This window comes from Haliotis asinina, chromosome 2 (genome assembly GCF_037392515.1).
Source record: "Haliotis asinina isolate JCU_RB_2024 chromosome 2, JCU_Hal_asi_v2, whole genome shotgun sequence".
NCBI classification, from domain to species: domain Eukaryota; kingdom Metazoa; phylum Mollusca; class Gastropoda; order Lepetellida; family Haliotidae; genus Haliotis; species Haliotis asinina.
This window is the reverse complement of record NC_090281.1, coordinates 89,858,478-89,880,741: the sequence shown is the minus strand read 5'-3', so window position 1 is coordinate 89,880,741 and position 22,264 is coordinate 89,858,478. Positions and strand designations below refer to the sequence as shown.

Genomic DNA, 22,264 nt, shown 5'->3' with positions numbered 1-22,264 from the left:
CGGAAACGGATTTGGCTATGTTATATTTCCCGTAAGCCGGACTTAGCCGACGTACTCCGACCGTTCGCCCAAGCGTCTGTCAGCTGATCGCTTCACAGAAGAGACCTCTTATACTACAGTTAGGGTTACAACGTTATCAGAAATCTGCTGACCTCAGAAAGTACGTGTTTCACTAGACCTTCCTGTCCCGTTCACTCTCAAGGTAAGATGGGAAACACTTAAAAATTAACTGATTAAATTCGTGGCTATCAGTATTTTCAATGAGACAATTTCGTGACGTTTGCAAATGCAAGATTAGATTTCTGTGAAAAAAGTAAAAAATTGGTTTTGTTATTCTGAAGTACAGATGGTCTGTAGAATGTCTTCTAGGACATAAATTGTAGTAGGTTATCATTTTATTCTGTGACATGTCTCGATCTCATGCTTTGGCAGCATGTTCACTGTGAACCGTTGGAAGATTCGCTTGAAAACAGAACAATGCACAACAGTAGGCGTAGATATTATGAGAGAAATCAGTTCACGTTTCATGGACACTATGGGATTGGATTAATTACCACACGATTCACATTTGGTTTGACAAAGTGTTCAGTTTTACTGTAGACCTGATATTTTATTGTGAGAAAAGTAGTAAATCTAAAAACCATGTAACTACTAACATTTTGATTCCGGAGAAGAATTACAGACCTGTGCCAGTTATATTTGGACACTTGACATAATTCCCATAGACTTACTTATTAATTTAGTGTAGCATAAATAATTTAATGAATTTAATTTTCTTGAGATCTAAGTCAAATTTTGCACATTTGTGAGGAATCATCTTACAATTACATAACATCTGTTTAATTTCATGTTGCTTATTTATTGAATGGCAACAAGTTAATTAATCAACATGTGTACAGTGCTGAGAACCTCTATAACATGGCAGCCTATGGGACTGTGCCTTGTGGAATCATACATAGGTGATAAATGTACTGTCATTAGTTAAATATTGGTCACAAAACTGAACTGAAATTATGTGCACAGAGCAAAAATAACTTCAGATTTGCCTGACAAATTTAGCAAAGATGTATCCTAAAGTGAAAGTGAAAATTATTTATGCTACACCGAAATAACATGCAAGTCTATTTAAATTACTTCAGGTGTCCGAATGTAACTGGCACGGATCTGTAGTTAATATTATGTAGCAGATATATTTTTGGACGGAAATTTCTTCATGTCAATACAAAAAAGTTTTTAAGACAGTTAAGTTTCTTCAAGCCAGTCATCACTCTACAGCTTCTTAAATGAAACTTAAAGATAAATATTAATTGTTACTGAAGTTGTTTGAACATTCTACGACCTATTCAACTCCCATGAGCCAGTTTGTTTCTGAGGTCAGGTTGTATAGGTACATTGATACACTGTCTGGGTTTACATTGTCTAATCAATAACCCATGTGCAAGTGGGATGCTGTTGTAAGCTAACATTGCCCACTGTATTGATTGTCTGGAGACGACTCAATTTGGGTGTTGTTCCAGCATTCAAAGAAAGAGAAAATGCCTTGGCTACCATTGATAACCGTGTGGAGAATGTAGCTTAGAACATGATTGTAAGGTTCTCAATCCAGCAGTAGTCAGGCTTGGTGACTGAACAAACTTTATGGATAACAACTTCTTTAATTTGTGAGTGTGATGTTTCCATACAGATTCTTGTACCATTGACAAGGGTACAAGAATTTGTATCAAAATGTCAGACTCAGAAGTTGTAATAAATAAACCTTGTTCTGTTTTGTACTTCCTACATTCTAAAATGCTACTTTGTTGAACCCTGAGGACAAGGATTGTTTCTCACAATATCAAGTACTTTCTTATGCTTACAGCAGCTTCAACTTACAAAACGACAATCAGTTTGCCAAAGAACTCATATGTTGCATTCATATGAAATGAAAATAGTATACATATGATATCAAATTTGATAAAGGTACTTAAGTTTCAAAAATAAAAATGTCCAAAGTCATTTTCAAGTTTCCAAATGTGTTTCACTGCTCGTATAATTAATGTTAGATGTATATATATCATATTGGCAGTGTTAATTGCTGAGCCATGCAGTGGAAAGCGTCTGGTTCTGTTCAGAATCCAGAGTCTAGGCGGTAGACTTTTATCAGACATGTGACTGACTGGTCAATATCAAGAGACAGATCACAACTCTCAGGAATGTTATTTGTCAGCACACATGTAACAGGTGGAAGAATATGTATCAGGCAACAGCAGGTTGGACCACAACAAGATTTACATTGCTCATGCTTGTCAAATCTCTTGAAAGGCAAATGTAAATGTAGTTTTTAACTACGTGAACAGAACAAACCGTTGTTTGATGTCTGCATTACTATTGACCATGCTGGTCTCGGAGGTGCGGTGGGGCTTGACTCTGTGAGAAACTCTTAAATCAATGTGTATTTAAACACATCACACTAAGTCGTTGTTATTGACGCTCACCTGGATGAAAGGGCTCTACTTGAAATGGTTCTTGTTTAGAAGAACATAGAAAGAGTGCATAACTGTTTAATTTTACTCATTTTGATTTAATTAGGGGTTCAAAAAAATCTATTTACAGATATTTCTTGCATTCCAATCCATTTGATTATTTTTGTTTTGATCATGGAATATATCTTGCATATTTTGTGCAGGTGAGCAACAATTTAACACCCTTGACATAAAAAAAGTGAAAAACAAGTAATGTCTCTGTTGCTCAACCAAGTATGTTCAGCATGAACTGGAACACAATATTTAAAGATCCTTCTTGAGGAGGCTGACACTGCAGAAGAAGCACAAAAAAATATACAATACCAAAACAAATATTGGTGATATCTGGAGAGTCATGTTTTTAAGTGTTCTTTGAGATCTAACTTCTTACTGGTAATATCTAAGTAAGACACTAGTATGGTGTGTAGTTACCATAGCAATGAACCCTCAAAAGGAAGTACAAAGATATTGTCAAAGGAAAACCTATTGTAATGAAGAAAGTTTTCCGGCAAAAACTATCTGAAACATGCCTAGTGTTATTTATGAAAGTAAACATTTGAACGTTTACTCCCACAAGCGTGAAGATTTCCGTGACTGGTTACAGTTGAGATGTGTACCACATATTTATGTTTTTCTTGTAAAGAGTTGAGTAATGTAGAAAAGTTCGGTTATGCTGTGACGATAAGGGTATCTTGTGTTGAATTAACAAATTAAAGAAAATATCTGCATTGAAATAATGGCATATGTTTAAACCAGTTCTCAGTGCTAAACGTTACTAGCAATATTTGTTGTCAGGGGTCTATTGTCATTTTAGGTTGAATTTTGGTACTGCAGAAATGAAAATGATTCTTGAATAACTATGTGGAATTAATTTGATTATGATATGTGATATCAGGTATCCTACCTTCCAGATGTGTGACTATCAGGATCTAGTTTATATAATGATCAGGCATCATTCTAGCCAGAAATTCTATTACTGGAAGTGTTGTGTAGTTGTAGTGTGTATCTCACAGGACTGGAGTAGTTTTTTGTTAGTGGAAAAGGGTTGAGGAAAGATCAAGGATTTTTTATTTTGTTATTCCAGTATTTATTTAGCAAAGTGTCAGTGACAGCAAAATATATACACCTCAACTATGTACTATGTTCTGTGATCGTTTGAGAAAAGAAGTTCCTACACTGATAGCAACATTTAAAGCATGATGTACTGTAAGTACTGATGCAGAGACATGTCAGTGTTTTTTCTTGCTGAAAGGGAAGTTCATTTTGTTTTGATTTTCCTTGTAATATCAGTTTGAAAACTGTCCTGATATCCTGGAAAATATCCTGGAGGTTTTAACGAAATGTGTCAGTAGCTTTAGATGATAATAAACATGATAAATGTGACAGGCATCATGGAGCATACTACACTCTACAAGCAGACATGTTTGAATGTGAGGAGACTAATACTGTCAGACATATGCATATGTCTAATATATTAGTTGTCATGGTTACTTGCTTTAGAGCATGATCATGAATACAACTGATCATTCAGTTGATGCTCAGTGGCTCTATTTTCTCAAGAATGAAAGTTGAATTTAGTTTAATTTACGATATTACTGAACCAAGGGGCAATGGTAGTTAGTATTTGTAATTGTTTTTAAATGTCTTTAAATTCCATGATTGAATAAATTAAAATTAATGATAAATATAGATGATAAATCAGTCCTGATCCACATAGTGTTTGTAACGTTACAATCATAACATTTGTGATAGAGTTACGAATATCATGGTGCTACAGACGCTTAGTGGATTGGCCCCCATGATGATGTTTATGAGACATGTTTGAAGAGGTTCCAACTTCTTTAGGTATGTCAGGTGTCGAGCCCTCTCGAATGGTATTCCAGATGCCGCACTGCAGTATGCTAGATGCATAAAACATTTCATGCTGCCTTGGTTGGTGACTGGCACTTTCCAACAGAAAAAGTTCACCTTGCTAAGAGTGATGCTTAGTGAAATAGTCTTTACTCATTGTTGGAAGAATAGCCATCTGTTTATCCTTCCTTGCACATGTCAGTAAACTGGAAAGCTGCTACTGCTAGTGAACTTATGTGTCTACTACATAAGATGAAGAATTTTTATCCCCCCCTGCATATAGTCGACGCCTCGTCTGTACGTCCGTCCCCCGTCTGTCTGTAATCATTTTGTTTCTGGAGCATAACTCAAAAACCGTTCAGTATTTTTAGACCAAACTCGATAGATATAATACTTTCAACCAACAGTTGTGCCTTTTGCTATTTACAGAGTTTTGGCATTTTTATTTTTATTGTTTTTCCATGGAACATTTTGGTGTTAGTCTAATGGTGGGGCGGGCTTTGTTTCTGGAGAAGAACTGAAAAAACGTTCAATATTTCTCTGCCAAACTTGGTAGATATAGGACCAATCCGAAGCTGCAGTGGTGCCTTTTGCTACTTACAGGTTTTTGTGATTTCTTAGTTTCTCGATTTTCTAAAGTGGTGCCTTTTGCTACTTACAGGTTTTTGTGATTTCTTATTTTATCTGTTTCCATAGAAACGTTTCGGACATACTCTCAAAAGTGAGAGGTGTGTTTTATTTCCGGAGAAGAACTCAAAAACGTCTTAATATCTGTCAGTAAAACTTGGTAGATATGTGTGGGAGACCCCAAAGTGGTGCCTTTTGCTATTTACAAGTTTTTATGATGTATTATTTTCTAGGTTCCATGAACACGTTGCTGACTTAGTTTCCCTAGCACAACTTGAAAACCATTTCATAACTTTCAAAAGATCTTGGCAGATATACGAGACAGATCTTGAAATGGTGACTTTTTCTGATTATAGATATATGGCATTTATATTTTTCATGAATTCCATGGAAACAATTCAGATTTGGTCTAAAAAGACAAAAAGTGATTGTCAGATGATTTGTCCTTTCAAATATGTGGGGGCCAGGGCGATATGTCATCTTCTGATGACTATTCTTATGAGCCTGTCATGATGAAAATATGATTAGCTGATCAGTGATCCAGAAACTACTGAGTTCATAGCCTAATATGAGTTGATGACATAACCATGTGTGTTTTGTGTGTTTTTTTTGTTTTTTGTTTTTTTTGTGTGTGTGTGTATGAGAGAGAGAGAGAGAGAGGGAGAGAGATCACTGATGAAGACCAATTTGGTCATGGTAGTAAATTCTTGATGTTATGCTTTCAGATGCGGCTTGTGATTTTAGAGGACTATGACTCAGTGTCCCAGTGGGCTGCCAAGTATGTCCGGAGGAGAATATTGGACTTTAAACCTGGACCTGATAAATACTTCACTCTCGGACTGCCAACAGGTTAATATGTTGGCACGATTCATCTTTAGAACTGTTGACATATTTTAGACCCGTAACACATTGGGACTTCCTCTGGGCCCCTTTTCAAGAAAACATACCATGATCACGATGATATTACAAAAATACTGCTCATTGAGGCTTGATACAAGACTCACTTGCTGTTAAAGTGGATAGTGATAAATTCATTACATACCATTACTTTCATCAAATACCTGGATTAGAAACGGTACCCAGCACTCTACAGCTTGTTCACATCACCTACAACTTAAATGAACCGTAGGAGGTGGCTAACGGGATCGAGTGGTCAGACTCGCTGACCTGGTCGGTTCCCAATTGTGCAGACTGGATTGTCTGGTCCAGACTTAGTTATTTACAGACCGCTGCCATATAGCTGGAATATTGCTAAGTGCGGCGTGAAACTAAATTCACTCACTCACATGTACCACTGCCATCCTAGTATCTCTCCATGTTGTTCTTCATTCAGTTACTGGCTTGCATGGTCATGTTTGATTACACGATGCCATTTAGAAAGTGGTCAAATGCAACATAGGTCATATTTGGGATAGTTTTTGAGCCGCCTAGCCTGCTCAGCCACTGACTATGGATGTCGCGGTGTGCTGAGCGGGCTAGGCGGGTGATGGCTGACTTTGTGTGCTGGTGATTAGGTGCCTGACTCTGAGGGTGCGGGTTTGAATCTCGGATCGGACTCAACCAAAAAAGTACTAGAATTTGTACTTTACTAAGAAAGTGAAATCCCAAATATGACATATGTTGCATGGCCATATTTGTGTACATGATCCTGATAAAGCTAAGCACTGTGCTAGACAACACATTTCACTGAATATGGAATAATGTCTGTATACATGCAATAACTGTGTTTGAAAGCAGTGCTGATCAAATGCATTATGCTTTCCCTCTGGATACCTCACCCCACCTCACCATTTGTCACCTTACCTTCCTACCTTATCTTATCAGACCATACGATATGGACATTTTTTTGCCTCAGTCTAAGGCAAACTTTTGAAATTTGTAAGTGCAATAGTGTAACTGATTTTTATACCCAAGTCCTAGAAAGTTCAACTCATAACTTTACAATCATTTATGTATGTTTTTCAGATTTGGGTAATGGTTTCTTTGTTTATTGGAAAGATGCAGTACATAGTTTGATACTGAACTTCTGTTTCTGTTAAGAATAATTGTTATTAATTTGTTCAGCTGAAGTTGGGAGTCATGGTCAGGGGTAGTAGTTAACATTGCTCACACTGTTTGGTTTGCTGTCTGTAGTCCAGGTTACTGAGAAATTCTAGATCACATTCATGTTATGCATGAAATGAGTACAAAATATTCTCTTGTCTTTTGTGTTCAATCTAGGCTGAAATATTGCTGATGTGGCGTAAAATTCTCTCTTTCTCGCTTAAGTGTTCTGGGCAGTGTACAGAAATTCTGCGGAACTGGAAATAATTCAACCTTTTTATCTCTGGAAGTTGTAGTACTGGATTGTATCAAAACTTTGACAGTTGCTGTATGAATTCTTACGACCCTTAAACAATACCTGTGCAGAATCGATCACGTGTTCACCTTGTTTGTAATGTTGGATATCATGAGAGCCACTGGTTGTTCAGTTCATTGCTCTATCACTCATAACTTTCTACACCACACGCCTGATAAGCAGTGATCACGAGCAAGTTTAAACAGGGTTTTTCTGGACTTCCATAAAATATACATAAAATTTTATTGTAGAATGTTGACAGCCATGTTACATTTAATGATGTCCCATGAATGTTTATTGTCAGAGTACTGTGTCCTCTCTGCTCACTGTGCACTATGCGTCAAACTGCAACTTCAATGCATTGAATACCTTCAAGCTTCTGTGTTTGATTCCTCACATGGGTATAAAGTGTGAAGCCCATTTTCTGTGTCTGGTATTAGGTTTTACAATTTTTATGTTTGTTACAATATTTTTCTTACATTATTTCCCACCTTTGTGACTGGGCCTGTAATGGCTTGATAACAGATTTCAGTACCAAACCAGGAGTATTTTCCACGTTGGAGTGGAAAAGGTCCAATACAAAATGTCTTGTACTACCCCAGTGTGAGATTATGTGTACCATAACACTTTTACATTCTGGAACCTTTTGTATGATACCACATTAGACTCATTGCCTAGTGGTAGTATGTTGGCTCCACAACTGAAGGGTCCAATTTGGGTGTCAACCTCTATGAAGGAGACAAAATCTATGCTCCGGTACATGGTCACCCAGCTGTTAACGTCCACCGTGAGCAAGGGATTCACCCAAAATTTCATGTATCATGGTGTAAATAAACATTACAAAGGCACACAAACTATGTCCATTGTTTCCCCAAAAGGAATCTCAGTTACATATAAAATTTCACAACAGCAAACTCCTAAATTTTAACTGTCATGAGTTCAACAATTGAGATACAGTGCTACGATTCATGTATAAAAGTTGTCACTAATGTCCACCCCTTGGAAGCATCACCCCTCTGTATTTAATTTGCTAAACATGCTCAAAGGAAAACAACAGGGATAAAGTAAAACATCTGTCATATCTTCATATGCCATATACAGCATATTGTGCTTACTCAGATTTGTTATTGTGAGTGATGGCTGCTGCCTCCTTAGTTTGTAGCTGATTGTAGCGGTCCCTGTCACTGTCCCCTGAATTTCTCAGTATTATCTCACTCTCAGCCTAAGTAGGGGATTTTTGAGAACAGCTCTTAAAACGTTGTTGAATATGATATGACTTTCCATAAACATCAAAACCATTATGCAGAAGTTCAAAGTTCTAATGATTTAACTGCACACCTGTCAGTATGTAATGCCTTATTCTTTAATAAGGTAATTCTTTGCCCTGGAAACTTTGTCTTACTGCAGTTTTCAAGTCACTGAACTTTAACTCGTCTCGATCAAAACGACCCACATCACAGCCATACCCATAACACTGACTGAGATCTGACTAATCCTACACACCAAATTTCTGCTTAATCACTACAGAAATAAATGGTCAGTGAGTTAAGCTGGCATTTTCAATATGGCCACTGTAGTGACCATATTTAAAATTTGATTGGAATGACCACCATTAATTTCACAGTTGCTTCAATATAGTTACTCTGCACTACAGCTAACTAGTGCTAACTTTCACTGACATTATTTCTTTAATTGTTGAGACCCGTGAAGGTCCCGGGGTAGAATAGGCCTTCAGCAACCCATGCTTGCCATAAAAGGTGACTATGCTTGTCGTAAGAGGCGACTAACGGGATCGGGTGGTCAGACTAGCTGACTTGGTTGACACATGTCCCAATTGCGCAGATCGATGCTCATGTTGTTGATCACTGGATTGTCTGTTCCAGACTCGATTATTTACAGACCGTCGCCATATAGCTGGAATATTGCTAAGTGCGATGTAAAACTAAAATCACTCACTCACTCTTTAATTGTTGAAACTAACTACAGTCGAACCCTGTTTTCTCGGACCCCACATATCCGGAAACCCTGCCTTCCGGACGATTTTTATGTGAAACGAAACTTATGTTCATTAATTGTACTCGCTTAACCGGACCCCACGCTTCTGGACCCGGACAGCGAATTTTCAACCATTCCCATTGATTTCCATTGAAAAATGACCCAGTTATCCGGACGGAGAGATATATGCAACGTGCATGTGTATGTGTCATGTCAATACCGTTTACCACATGACTAAGTGATTTCATTAGCTCTGGTGATGCTGATGAATATTCATTGACCTTCTCCAAGTATTTGCTAACAAACCCGTGAAGCTCCTGGGGTAGAATAGACCTTCAGAAACCCATGCTTGCCATAAAAGGCGACTACGCTTGTCGTAAGAGGCGACTAACGGGATCGGGTGGTCAGGCTCGCTGATGTGGTTGACACATGTCATCGGTTCCCAACTGCACAGATCAATGCTCATGTTGTTGATCACTGGATTGTCTGGTCCAGAGTCGATTATTTACAGACCGCCGTCATATAGCTGGAATATTGCTGAGTGCGGCGTAAAACTATACTCACTCACTCACTCTTAATCTATCTGAAGGCATTTGGTGTGAATTGATTAATTAGCCATCAAAACACTAGTGACACGTGTCACTCAATAGGATTTGGCGCTTGTGAGAACATCTCATCTGTAACGAAAACACATGTTAAGTAGGCTTAAGGTAAACTACACTGTAACTGTACTGTATATAACACTTATAAATCGACCCCTGCTATCTGTCGCAATGCAAATTAGAAATAGCCTCCCACATGATCTAAGTCATGTGATCCTATCTGGAAGTTTACTTTCTGCAGACAGCATAAGTTGGACGCGATGTCATATGTTTGTAGGGCATTTAAAATATAAAAAGAATATGCAATTGACAAAATAGAAACTTTTTGTCATCGATTTACGTTTACATGTAGCTTACCATCTGAAGCTCCACATGCTACATGATTACATCCCAGACAACCTGATAAATGGTAACCTGTGTTCCGCCTTCCATGTGTTATCGGTACACTTATTTGTCATCATGATTCACTGTTGTTACTATTAACTGTTGATTTATTGATATACGTACATGAAAATTTGTTTGCTTTCATTTAATTTTCACGTTTTGCTTGTTTGATCCAATTAATTGTACGTCTCGCTATCTTGACAATTTTCAACTGAAACCAAAATGTCCGGACAAACAGGGTTCGACTGTAATCTAGAACTATATATGAAAGCTATTTTAGTCAATAGTGATTACAGCACACAGCTGAAGATGGGGCAAATACTTTCTGGCTTGGTTCTTTGTTCCTCCACAAGTTCCAGCATTCTGGTCCCCACCAGTTTATTGAGAAGCAAAAGTATGTCCAAGGATATATTTCATAGTTCTTTGGACGGCTTCCTTTACAGAGCTTCTGACAATAAGCTTAGGAGATCAACCTTTCAAATTATCAGATGTTTTGGTCACTAAGTAAAGTTGAAGGGTATTAAGAGGGTAAAATTTTGAAAAGGCAGTCAAGACGGTTATTTGCAAAATTTGGTAACAAAATTTTAGAATAAGGTGAGAATACTAAATAAATAGTACAAGATGGGATCAAAATAAATACAAGATAACAATAATGTGTATTTGAAAAGAATTTAAGTAGTTCTGATTAATGCTTGTGAAATGGCATTGAAAAAGACTGAGCATATCCATCTGCTGATAAACAATTGTACAACTGGAGTATTAAATCCAGTAGTATAAGCTTGAGGAGTAGTATTACTACTTGGCCTTAATCTACTACTTCCAAAGTTATCACAAGAATTAATTGCCAGATGATTTGATGTATCTTACTTCAGTATATGTAAATTGATCAGTACAGCATTACTGTTGTTAGATTGTGGTCATGGAACTGACCGCAGATTCTGAATGTTGAAGGGAAAACAGTTTTATTTTGAACACTACTGAATGAGCCCAAAGTTGTAGTAGACCTTTTGTTGTGCACCTTTATGTTATGCATAAAGTATCTGATTTATATGTTCAGGAATATATAGTATTCCCAGAAATTATTGAGAATCATGTTGCGTCATGTAACTCATTACGTTTATTAACTTCTGGCGTTTTACTTACATAAACATGTTTAAACATCATCCTTTTACAGTCTCAGTCTTGTTTTAGTACTTTGTTAGACCTCCTCGCTCAGCAATGCATGCCTGAATACGCCTAGGCACACTACCCATCAAAGTTTGTAGGTAATCGTGTGACAGGGTATCCCAATATTGGACCACCTCGGCCTTCATATCTTCAATATTTCTCAGTCCCTTTTGGTTTATTCTGTCCTTCATGACTCCCCACACATTCTCAATTGGGTTTAGGTCTGGGCTGTAACTGGGCCAGTCTAAAACTTGAACATTTTCGCCCGACAACCACTGTTTTGTGTAGCGCGCAGTGTGTTTTGGGTCATTATCATGCTGGAAAATCCAATCATCTTCATACAGTGTTTGTGCTGTCGGAAGAAGGTGACCATTTAGAATGTCAATGTATCTTTCTTTTGTCAAGTTTCCCGTGAAAACACACAATGGCATCACTCTGTGAGCCGATATGCAACCCCACATGTGAAACTTTGGGCTATGTTTTGGTCGCTGGTAGATAGTTTTGACAGTATCTTTGGTCCAAATTTTCACATAATTAGGGAAAAGCCAAACAGAACTTTCATCCGAAAAGAAAACATTATCCCAATCTTGATTTTCATGAGCCCGACACCAGTTTAAATGTTTTTCCTTTTGTGCATCTTTCATCAACGGTGAGGGAATTCCACGTTTTTTCACCCAATTAAGTCTCTGTAATTCCTGCCTAACTGTTTCATTGCATACCTGAGGACTTCCTCTGCTAATCATTTCATTTCTGATGTTCTCAACACTTTTCAATTTGCCCCTACTCACAATCTGCCCAAGTCTTCGGCGATCCACAACACTGAATTTCCTAGGCCGACCTGCCCCTGCTTTGTGCTCTATCCCGGTTCCTGTTTGAATATTCTTCAAAGTTCTGTATACTGTAGACAGAGGAATACCATGTCTACAAGCTAACACTTTAGCATCAGCCTCACCCCTTTCAAAATCATCTAGAATGAGCTTTCTTTTCTCTCTTGCTGTAAATTCTGCCATGTCAACACAGGAAGCCGTCTGCTCAGACAAGGGAGATAACTCTTGACGTAATGAGCTGCCTTCTAAGCCTTCAAGAGTTGTCTCCCTTATTTAGTATGCTTAGTGCATAGTGAAAGCCCTTTTTCCAATCTTAGCATCATTAGAAAAAAAACAAAGATTTTCTCAATAATGTCTGGATGAAAGTTCTGTTTGGCTTTTCCCTAATTATGTGAAAATTTGGACCAAAGATACTGTCAAAACTATCTACCAGCGACCAAAACATAGCCCGAAGTTTCACATGTGGGGTTGCATATCGGCTCACAGAGTGATGCCATTGTGTGTTTTCACGGGAAACTTGACAAAAGAAAGATACGTTGACATTCTAAATGGTCACCTTCTTCCGACAGCACAAACATTGTATGAAGATGATTGGATTTTCCAGCATGATAATGACCCAAAACACACTGCGCGCTACACAAAACAGTGGTTGTCGGGCGAAAATGTTCAAGTTTTAGACTGGCCCAGTTACAGCCCAGACCTAAACCCAACTGAGAATGTGTGGGGAGTCATGAAGGACAGAATAAACCAAAAGGGACTGAGAAATATTGAAGATATGAAGGCCGAGGTGGTCCAATATTGGGATACCCTGTCACACGATTACCTACAAACTTTGATGGGTAGTGTGCCTAGGCGTATTCAGGCATGCATTGCTGAGCGAGGAGGTCTAACAAAGTTCTAAAACAAGACTGAGACTGTAAAAGGATGATGTTTTAACATGTTTATGTAAGTAAAACGCCAGAAGTTAATAAACGTAATGAGTTACATGACGCAACATGATTCTCAATAATTTCTGGGAATACTATACATATTGGGCCATTTAGGTTAATTCTTGCTGAAGTTACAAGTAAGGAAGGGAGCCGTTACAGGCCATTGTAATGTCATGTTGGCTGGGGCTGGGTAACCTTATGATTTTTCTGTTGCAGGAAGTACTCCACTTGGTATGTACAGGGCCTTGATAGAGTTTCATAAAGCTGGTAAACTCTCCTTCAAATATGTCAAGACTTTTAACATGGATGAGTATGTAGGTAAGTTCACAAACAACTAAACCTTGGCTGGTATGAGGAACTATATTCTAAACACAGTGATTCTGCTGCTCAGTAATCACTCCCATTTCCCCAGCTGGGAGCGGCATCACTGCATGTGAAAAACATCTGCACGAGTTGTGTGACTACTAGTACAAGCAAAGAAAATGTCATTGTTATCCTCTACCAGATTATCTCTGTGCATCATTGTAAACTATAGCTTATATCTCCTTATGCCATAAACTGTTGAGTTTTTTACGACAGTTGACTGTTGAATAAACCTAATGACTCTGTTTTCTTTAAATGTAATGTTACATTTAGTATTTTCAAAATTTCAATTGTATGGTGAAAGTAGCAAGAACAGATTGAACAACTGAAATGAAACATAATGGTTAGTTTGTGTTTTGTCCCACTCTATATATAGTCACACAACTCTCTATACTGTCCCACTCTATATATAATCACACAACTCTCTATATTGTTCCACACTGTATATTGTCACACAACTCTCAATCTTGCCCAGTCTGTATATAGTCACACAACTATATATTGTCCCACTCTGTATATAGTAACACAACTCTCTACATTGTCCCACTCTGTATATAGTCACACAACTCTCTATACTGTCCCACTCTATATATAATCACACAACTCTCTATATTGTTCCACACTGTATATTGTCACACAACTTTCAATATTGCCCAGTCTGTATATAGTCACACAACTATATATTGTCCCACTCTGTATATAGTAACACAACTCTCTATATTGTCCCACTCTGTATATAGTCACACAACTCTATTTTGTCCCATTTTATATAATTATAGTCACAACTCTATATTGTCCCACTCTGTATAAAGTCACAACTCTATATTGTAACACAGTCAACCACTGGATTCATTTAGTTTCCTCTCAAAACAAATATAGGCTGCTTGTTGGGGTCTGTTTAACCTAGAGTTCTAAGATCAGGTGTGCCACAAAGTTTCGAGAAGAAAAAAATGATGTTTTTCAAATTTTAACTTAAGCTCTGCAAAATGGACCCCTCATCTGAAAATCATCACCTTTTATTTCAAACTTAGTCATACTTTTGGCTAAGGAATATTCTTGAACAACAAACAGCACCATTTCAGTCTTATTTGTGATGTGTATACAGCCTTTCAAAAGTAAACAGTCCAATGTGTTTTTTTAATTGCTCTGGAAACTAAATAGCTGGGACTACAATTTACTGTTTTAGTGCATGTAAGAAATACTTCCTCTGTAAATGTTGCTGTTTATTTGTCAGTACACATTTGTATATTTACTTTTGGATAGATTTGTTGACCTGTTATTTTTAATGTTACATGTTCACAGTGTTTTCAAGGCAGGGGGAAAAGACATGGATATTCAATATAACGTGTAATTATTTACAATAAGTATTCACTATACTCAAGAAAATTCAGTACGTAATAATTTCCTTATTGATCACCATGTGTCAACTCACAGGTCTTCCGAGAGATCATGCTGAGAGCTATCATTCCTTTATGTGGAACAACTTCTTCAAGCATATTGACATTGTGCCAGAGAATGCTCACATCCTGGATGGAAATGCCGCAGACTTGGAAGTTGAATGTAACAGTTTTGAGGCTGAGATCATAAAAGCAGGAGGAATTGAACTCTTCATTGGAGGTGAGAGGACGTTGCCTCAATGTTGTCTTGTCTATGTGTCAACGGAGTAAATGTCTGAAAGGGAATAAATCATGTTATCGTTTTGTGGCATTGAATCTGTTTGATTGGTCTGCAGCTATCTTGTTGACAAATGGACATAATTTTGCTAATCATTGGTGATCTTGTTAGAAAATTCTTGCAGGTTGAATGTGGAATGCCTGTCAAGAGAAGTTAACCATAGTATGTTGAGTTAAATTGAGTAAGCTTGAAGACATTTCTCTTCTTTCTCTCACCCCCAACCCCCACCCCAACTCAATCACTTCCTCAGATTGGTTTATCTCAATCATTATTTAGGAAATAGTAAAATTTTAGGAAATAGTAAAAAAGCCCAGTATGAAATATTGAGCTTGCATTGTAGGTAGTTTTAGAAGGTCATGATCGAATCCTATTGTTCACAACATTGGAGCATCATGTTAATTCCTCCTTACAACCAGATTTGCAATTTTGCTGAGATGCACTTGAAGATATAGTAAAGTTATTACACTTGATGTTTCTACCATTATTTGTGATATTTGAAAATTGTCCAACATTTTGGTTCAGGTATTGGCCCTGATGGACACATCGCCTTCAATGAGCCAGGGTCGAGTTTGGTGTCCCGCACCAGGATGAAGACCCTCAACCAGGACACCATTTTGGCCAATGCCCGTTTCTTTGATGGAGACATGTCCAAGGTTCCAACAGAGGCGCTTACAGTAGGTGTGGGAACTGTGATGGATGCAAAAGAGGTGAGTTGGTTAACTGTATCCAGCATGCAGTAAACTTCTTTATGTTGCATTTTGAAGTTGGTGTGATGAACAAGGAGATAGTTCTATGGATATAAAGCAAGTGCTTGCATATATTGTACTAAAGATGTTGTATATGCATTGAACTATCCCCCTTGTTCAGTCTGTAATTGTGTGTTGTTTATAGAAGCAACAAAGCAGAACTGAATGACAATATCAAGAACAGGACTGCAGAGAACTTTCTGTTGATATAATTGTCACCGTGTTATCCATTCACATTGTGTCTCATAGTAATTGCTGTTGATATGGGATATTAGTGATAGGAGTATCTAATTTGGAATTTGACTTGCAATAGTCATGGATGAACAGTGGCAATGAAATGTATTGAAATAATACTTGCCAGTTTTGGTACAGAAGACCTGTATTGAAATGTCAGTGATTAATTGGGAAAATGGTCAATAGGTACTGTCTTGTCCAAAATTGGGGTGATTATTAAAATGTCTTAGCTTAAAAATCAGAAGTATTTTAACATTGCACTTTGATAGTATTTTCAGTGCATTAATCATGATAATGAAGAATAGAAAATTAAACATTAAAACTCCCTGTTTATTAGTACTGTTATCAGTGAACACAGGTTTTCTCTACAAAGCCATAAAATGAGTCAGCAAGATATCATATAGCAGAAGTTGGGATATTTGTAATATTCCATTGGGGGGATTTTAGGGACATTTAAACACCTTTGAACATGACTTAAATCCCTTCCCAATTACAGAATTGATGAGCCATAAAAAAATTGTCATTCCTGATATGAGAATGTGTTGACAGGTAATGATTCTCATCACGGGTGCTCACAAGGCTCTTGCCCTAAGCAAGGCCATCGAGGAAGGGGTGAACCACATGTGGACAGTATCAGCATTCCAGCAACATCCCAAGACCATGTTCCTCTGTGATGAACCAGCCACATTGGAACTTCGAGTGAAAACGGTCAAATACTTCAAAGGTCTTATGCATGTTCATGACAAGCTTGTTGCTGAGCCCGAATAAGCGAGGCTAAGTTGAGAGAGATGCAAAATTAGTTCTTATTGATTACATACCAGAGAAAATGTGTATTTGAACTAATTTTTATTTTTTGAACATGCTGAATGGATTAGGAATAGATTCCAGCTAATTATTAGCATCATAATGCAGGCATCCCTGATACCTCTAGGGTATATGTTCCAACTAGTCTCCACTATACCTTGCATCTGTGGCTTAGCCGATAAATTTAGTATCTCCCTTGACTGGGTTTATCCAATCAGGTGTCTACGCTGGGAAGCTGGGCGAACCAATCACAACACACTTTCACTTTTTAAATTATCTAACCGATTAAACTTAGCAACACAAACCATGCAGAGGGTCTCTGAAAGAGGTATAAGGAGTTCTTGCATATGTTTTGATTAAAATTTAGGACCTATCAATTTATCGGTATGACTTCCCAAAAATCTGAGTCACTCTGCAAACATATCTTTGCAGCTGCAACCGCTATCTTTGTTGAGGCTGGGAAGCTTGGTTGTAACGACAGCTTACCTGATTGGCTATTGTCAGAATGCGGAGCCAGCAAAGGAAGGTAATAAAGTTTTTTGGCATCCCGTGTATAGTAGAGATTTATCGGAACGTACACACTAGTGATATGAAGGATGATTGCAGAGAACAGCAGTTTAAAACAACTGAAATATGAAACCGTGTGATTATGATATGTAAATATAAAAGAATTTTATCTGAATATATTCCAGTAAAAAGGAGGATTGTTAAACTTTCTATTAAAATTTCATGCTTGAGTTTATTCCAAGGTATTGTTTTGAAAGAGAATGATAATATTTTAAATGACATTTGCTCAGTAGTCTTCACTATTACTCAAATAAACGAATGGAAGGAATTTTCCCATTATTCTTTGTGTATAAATGCTGAGTTAATAACTGTGTGATTGGAGATTTAATCGAGGAAAAAATAGTAAGTATTATAATGTGAACAGGTATTCACCAGAGACAGTTTTGCATACCTGAGTGATCTTGTTTTACATGTATGTATCTTATTAGTTGTAGGTCTGACAGTTGTAATCTCAAATCTGCTTCCTCTATTCATCAAGGTTAAGGGTTGAAAGCCGCACTATGCTAAGTTCAGAATTTGAAAACACCTCTTGCCTATTTTGCACTTTGCGCTGTATCTGTAGATCAACAAATGCTAAGAAATGTTCTATACACAAAGCCCATTTCTGAGCTTGTCAGTAAGCAGGAACACTGAAACTGTGAAAGTGGTCAACATTTGTCATCCATACAATATATCATGAATCAAATGAAAAATTTGGTTCCGGGAATCGTTTGGCATGTGTGAAATCACCATATAGAATTAAAGTGAGTGAGTGAGTTTAGTTTTAAGCCACACTCAGCAATATTCCAGCAATATGTTAGCGGTCTGTAAATAACTGAGTCTGTACCAGACAATCCAGTGATCAACAACATGAGCATCAATCTGTGCAATTGGGAACTGATGACATGTGTCAACCAAGTCAGTGAGCCTGACCACCTGATCCTGGCATGTGGCAAGCATGGGTTGTGAAGACCTATTCTATCTTAGATCTGTTGAATTGGAAGGACATGATAGTTTTGGCCAACTGAAAGATATGGCATCATGGCACTGCCTTAACTAATATTAGATCTATATACTTTAATGTGTATATCATGCACAAGGTATGTGTTTTATTGTATTATTTGTCAAGTGACAGCTGCTCATTGTTCCTGCAGACTCATTTGTTCTTGTATTGCAGTTTCTTCTTGTTTAGTGTCAGTGTAGGGGGCCAAGCAAGAAGTACATTATATGTTTGGTATATGTCTCCAACAATGTAATCCTGGTGCTCTGACAGTCATATTCTGTCATTGCAAGCAGTTTAAGCAATGGTGTGACCCAGGGCTGGTACCCCTTTTCGGTACTTTGTGTAAGCCCATTTGTGATTTTGCCCTCTTTGAAAATGTCCCAAGAGAGAATTTTAAGTTTACTCAAATCGATGCAGAGACCTTAAGACATTTATGCTGTCTGTGAGGAAAACAGAAACATTCCTCAGCAGTCTTTGACTAAAAGCAGCATAAAACCATATGTAAGGATGTTAGATTGTTTTGCAAAGTGAAGCCACTTTGGTCATTTCTTTTAAGGATCTTACTTAGTAAGTTTTGCTAATTCTTTTTGTAAGTGTCAAAAGCTGACACATTGTAACGTAAGAGTCTAGTCAAAGTGAAGAATGCAGTGGGAATTTGAGGGATGTCATAAAGTATATGACATTTTCTTGGAGAGGGTAAGTAAGACTGATATGGGTTTTTTTTTTCATTGAGATGCTGTTTTTTTTCTGTTCAGGAGGGGCATTAAGAAATGAACAAGGACATGGGGAGTCACCCAAAAATGTAATCATGGCAACCATTCTGATTGGTCCTAAACAAAGAGTAGAGTAATTTTACCATATATGATCCCTACTCACGATCTGAAATATTAACTAAAACTGTTCTGGTGTTAATATAAAATTTTGTAAATTGTTTTGTGTGTCTTTCATTATTTCATCAAAGTACTTAAGTCTGGAGTGGTATCAGATGGTTGCTTGTTATTGGTTAAACTCTTAACATTCTCATGTAGCCTGTCTGAGTTTACCAACAACAATAGGCAAGATCAACAATTCTGACACAATTTGAGAATGCATATCAATTTTTGGGTAATATTTGGCAAAATGGATTTTTTTTTGTAATATTTGGCAAAATGGACTCAAACATGAAATTACTTTGCTCTCGGTGTTTAGGCTTCAGATAATCAAACACCGCAACATGTATAGCTTTGAATTTTATTTCATGTATTTCAAGATGCACTGCCAAAATAATTTTGAGTTAAATTTGATATTGCAGTTTTATTTTGTTTAGTAAATCCTTAGCATTTCATCATGTGACCAAGTAGACAGGGCACATGAAAACGTTGTGTTTTGAATTGGGGCATACCTAACCTTCTAAGCACCTGTCTTCGGTCACTACATTGATTCCCCACATTAGCTCAAGCCCATTAGTGGTGTCTCCACTGTGATATTGCTGGAATATTGCTGAAAGTGGTGTAAAGCTAAACTCACTCATTCTTAACACTCTGACAAATTAGTTTTGAGTTATGTATTTTGAATGGATGGGTAGTTAAAGGACTAATGTATACAGCAACAATCTTCATGATGTCACAAGGTGTTGTCACAAAATGTTATTCAGATTTAGTTAACATACCATTTTGTTTTGTCTTGATCAGATGGTATTGAAAGTTGTCAATGTTCATTTCCTGTTACTGTTTATGTCTTGCCAAGGGATTATAGTAATGCTTACATGCACCATGTAGCTCCCTTGCATTTTTCTTGCCATGCATATTTCAATTGTTTCCTGTTTTGTTATTTTTGTGTAAGCATAATACCAAATTCCTGTACTGTTACCCATATGTTTAAATTTTTTTATAGAATATATATTTCTATTAGATGTACTGAATGCTATGTCAGAAGATCTAAATGAGAGTATTGTTTGGAAAGTCAGTGACAAATATACCAACACAGCTCAATAGTCTTCTCCACATCTGAATTTAAAATTACAGAACATTTTTTTAAGTCTTTTGATCAGTTTTGATCCAGGTTCTGTGTCATATGCACTGCACATATTTTGTCATATGCACCGCTATGTTGCGTTGACTGTATTTCTGTCATGTTACTTGTAACACATAGTGATAAGGTTAACAGTTTATAAACTATGTGATTTCTGTTTGATTATATGACATAGATGATTGACGTAATGATGAAATGATTGTTCCTTTTGTTTACTTACATTTCATTAAATATTTCTTCAGTTTTCTATTTAAAATAATGTTAAAACTGTTGAAACAAATCTCCACACTGGAACACAGATCCTCCTGCAGTTGTATGAACCCTAAAACTGTAAAAGGGCAGTGGAATGAATCTGGTTTAGTATTGCTATATATTGCTGCCTGAAATATTGAAATGTGGCAAAATATAATAAAATGTGTGCTCCTGTATCTTGTTTGTAGTTAACAGTTCTGTCAACCTGTTTTTATGTCTTGGCTTCGAAAACCCCATTTATTCAGGTAAAAAAGTGGAATGATGTATGGGCTTGGGTCAGCTTTAGTGGGTTCTGTATCACCTTTGGCACTATTCAAGCAACACCAGTCATAGTGGATTGAAAAGAATGGGTGTATTTATTCTCAAGGTGCCACTGTGTGTGGTAGGGTGACAAGTTTACAAAGAGTCCAACAGACACTACAAGGGGAAGGTGGCAAAGTCAGGCTGACACTTGGGCAGAATTGGCTTGTTGTCCATGTTCATACCCCCTTGTCTTTGCCATGCTTTCTGCTTGTCTGTCTGCACTCTTCTTCGTCTGCCAGCTCCACCTTGCTTACCTGTCATGCTCAGATTTACATTTCTCATGGATATTATTTTGATGAGCTGTAGTTTAAATATCTCAAGTGTACATGACACATGGTGTTACAGTTGGAGCAAGTGGGAAATCGATTGGAGATATTGAAGCAAACTTTACAGGGGACCAGATGATGCAATACACATTTTACGTAATGACTTCCAAATAGCAAATGACCTTTTTCATACTTGTGCATTGTACCAGGGATCCAGGACAGAAACAGAATTATTCAAAGCCTTTGTTTGAGAGGTGAATATCAGACTTCATTCAGGCTTGCATTGCTGTGAAGTTGTTGACAGAAGTATACGACCCAGCTGACTCCTGGCTCCAGTTCATACCTGTGAAACTAATGTAAGGTGATCTGTCTAGCTGATAACTCATTCATAGACACATGTAGTTCATGTAGTTAATATACACAAAAAATGTAGTTAGACACCCTCTGACATATCTCACGATGGAATGACCCCCAATCTCAACCCTTGGGAGAATATCTGAAACATAATTAGTCGTGTGCAACAACGGGATCAACCTGTACAGAACCTAACCCATTTGGAAGCTGCTTTACACAAGGAATGGTGTAGACTACCCCTTCAGAGGATCAGGGGCTGACAGGGGGCTATGAGGAAGAAAGTGCTGGTCAGCATAATGGAGGTCACACTCAGTATTGACTTTAAATCATGAATATTCACTTTCACAAATAAATTCACATCAAACATTACAGGGTGAAATACATCTACAGACATGGTTTTGTATGAAATACGTTTCTTTAAGATTATCAATTTTCATCATAAAATCAACATGGATTCCGCTAATTTTGTTGTTTTTATGAGTCACATA

At 37.3% G+C, this 22,264-nt stretch overlaps 1 protein-coding gene across 3 annotated transcripts; it reads left to right on the top strand.

Annotated features, from left to right (window-relative positions):
* The first annotated feature begins 45 nt into the window (after positions 1–45).
* On the top strand, positions 46–21,029 carry LOC137274562 (glucosamine-6-phosphate isomerase 2-like). 3 transcript variants are annotated; one of them, XR_010956185.1, is made up of 7 exons: positions 46–202; positions 5,705–5,828; positions 13,438–13,539; positions 15,019–15,201; positions 15,781–15,965; positions 16,788–18,328; positions 20,088–21,029. XR_010956185.1 is itself a non-coding variant. In XM_067807816.1 (6 exons), the coding sequence occupies exons 2-6, from the start codon at positions 5,705–5,707 to the stop codon at positions 17,004–17,006; spliced, it is 813 nt and encodes a 270-aa protein (XP_067663917.1). In that variant the 5' UTR covers positions 53–202; the 3' UTR covers positions 17,007–21,029. The 3 variants fall into 3 exon arrangements, 2 of the variants coding, with proteins under 2 accessions (XP_067663917.1, XP_067663919.1); XM_067807816.1 differs by having other exon boundaries at positions 53–202; positions 16,788–21,029; XM_067807818.1 differs by having other exon boundaries at positions 70–160; positions 16,788–21,029.
* Positions 21,030–22,264: the final 1,235 nt, after the last annotated feature.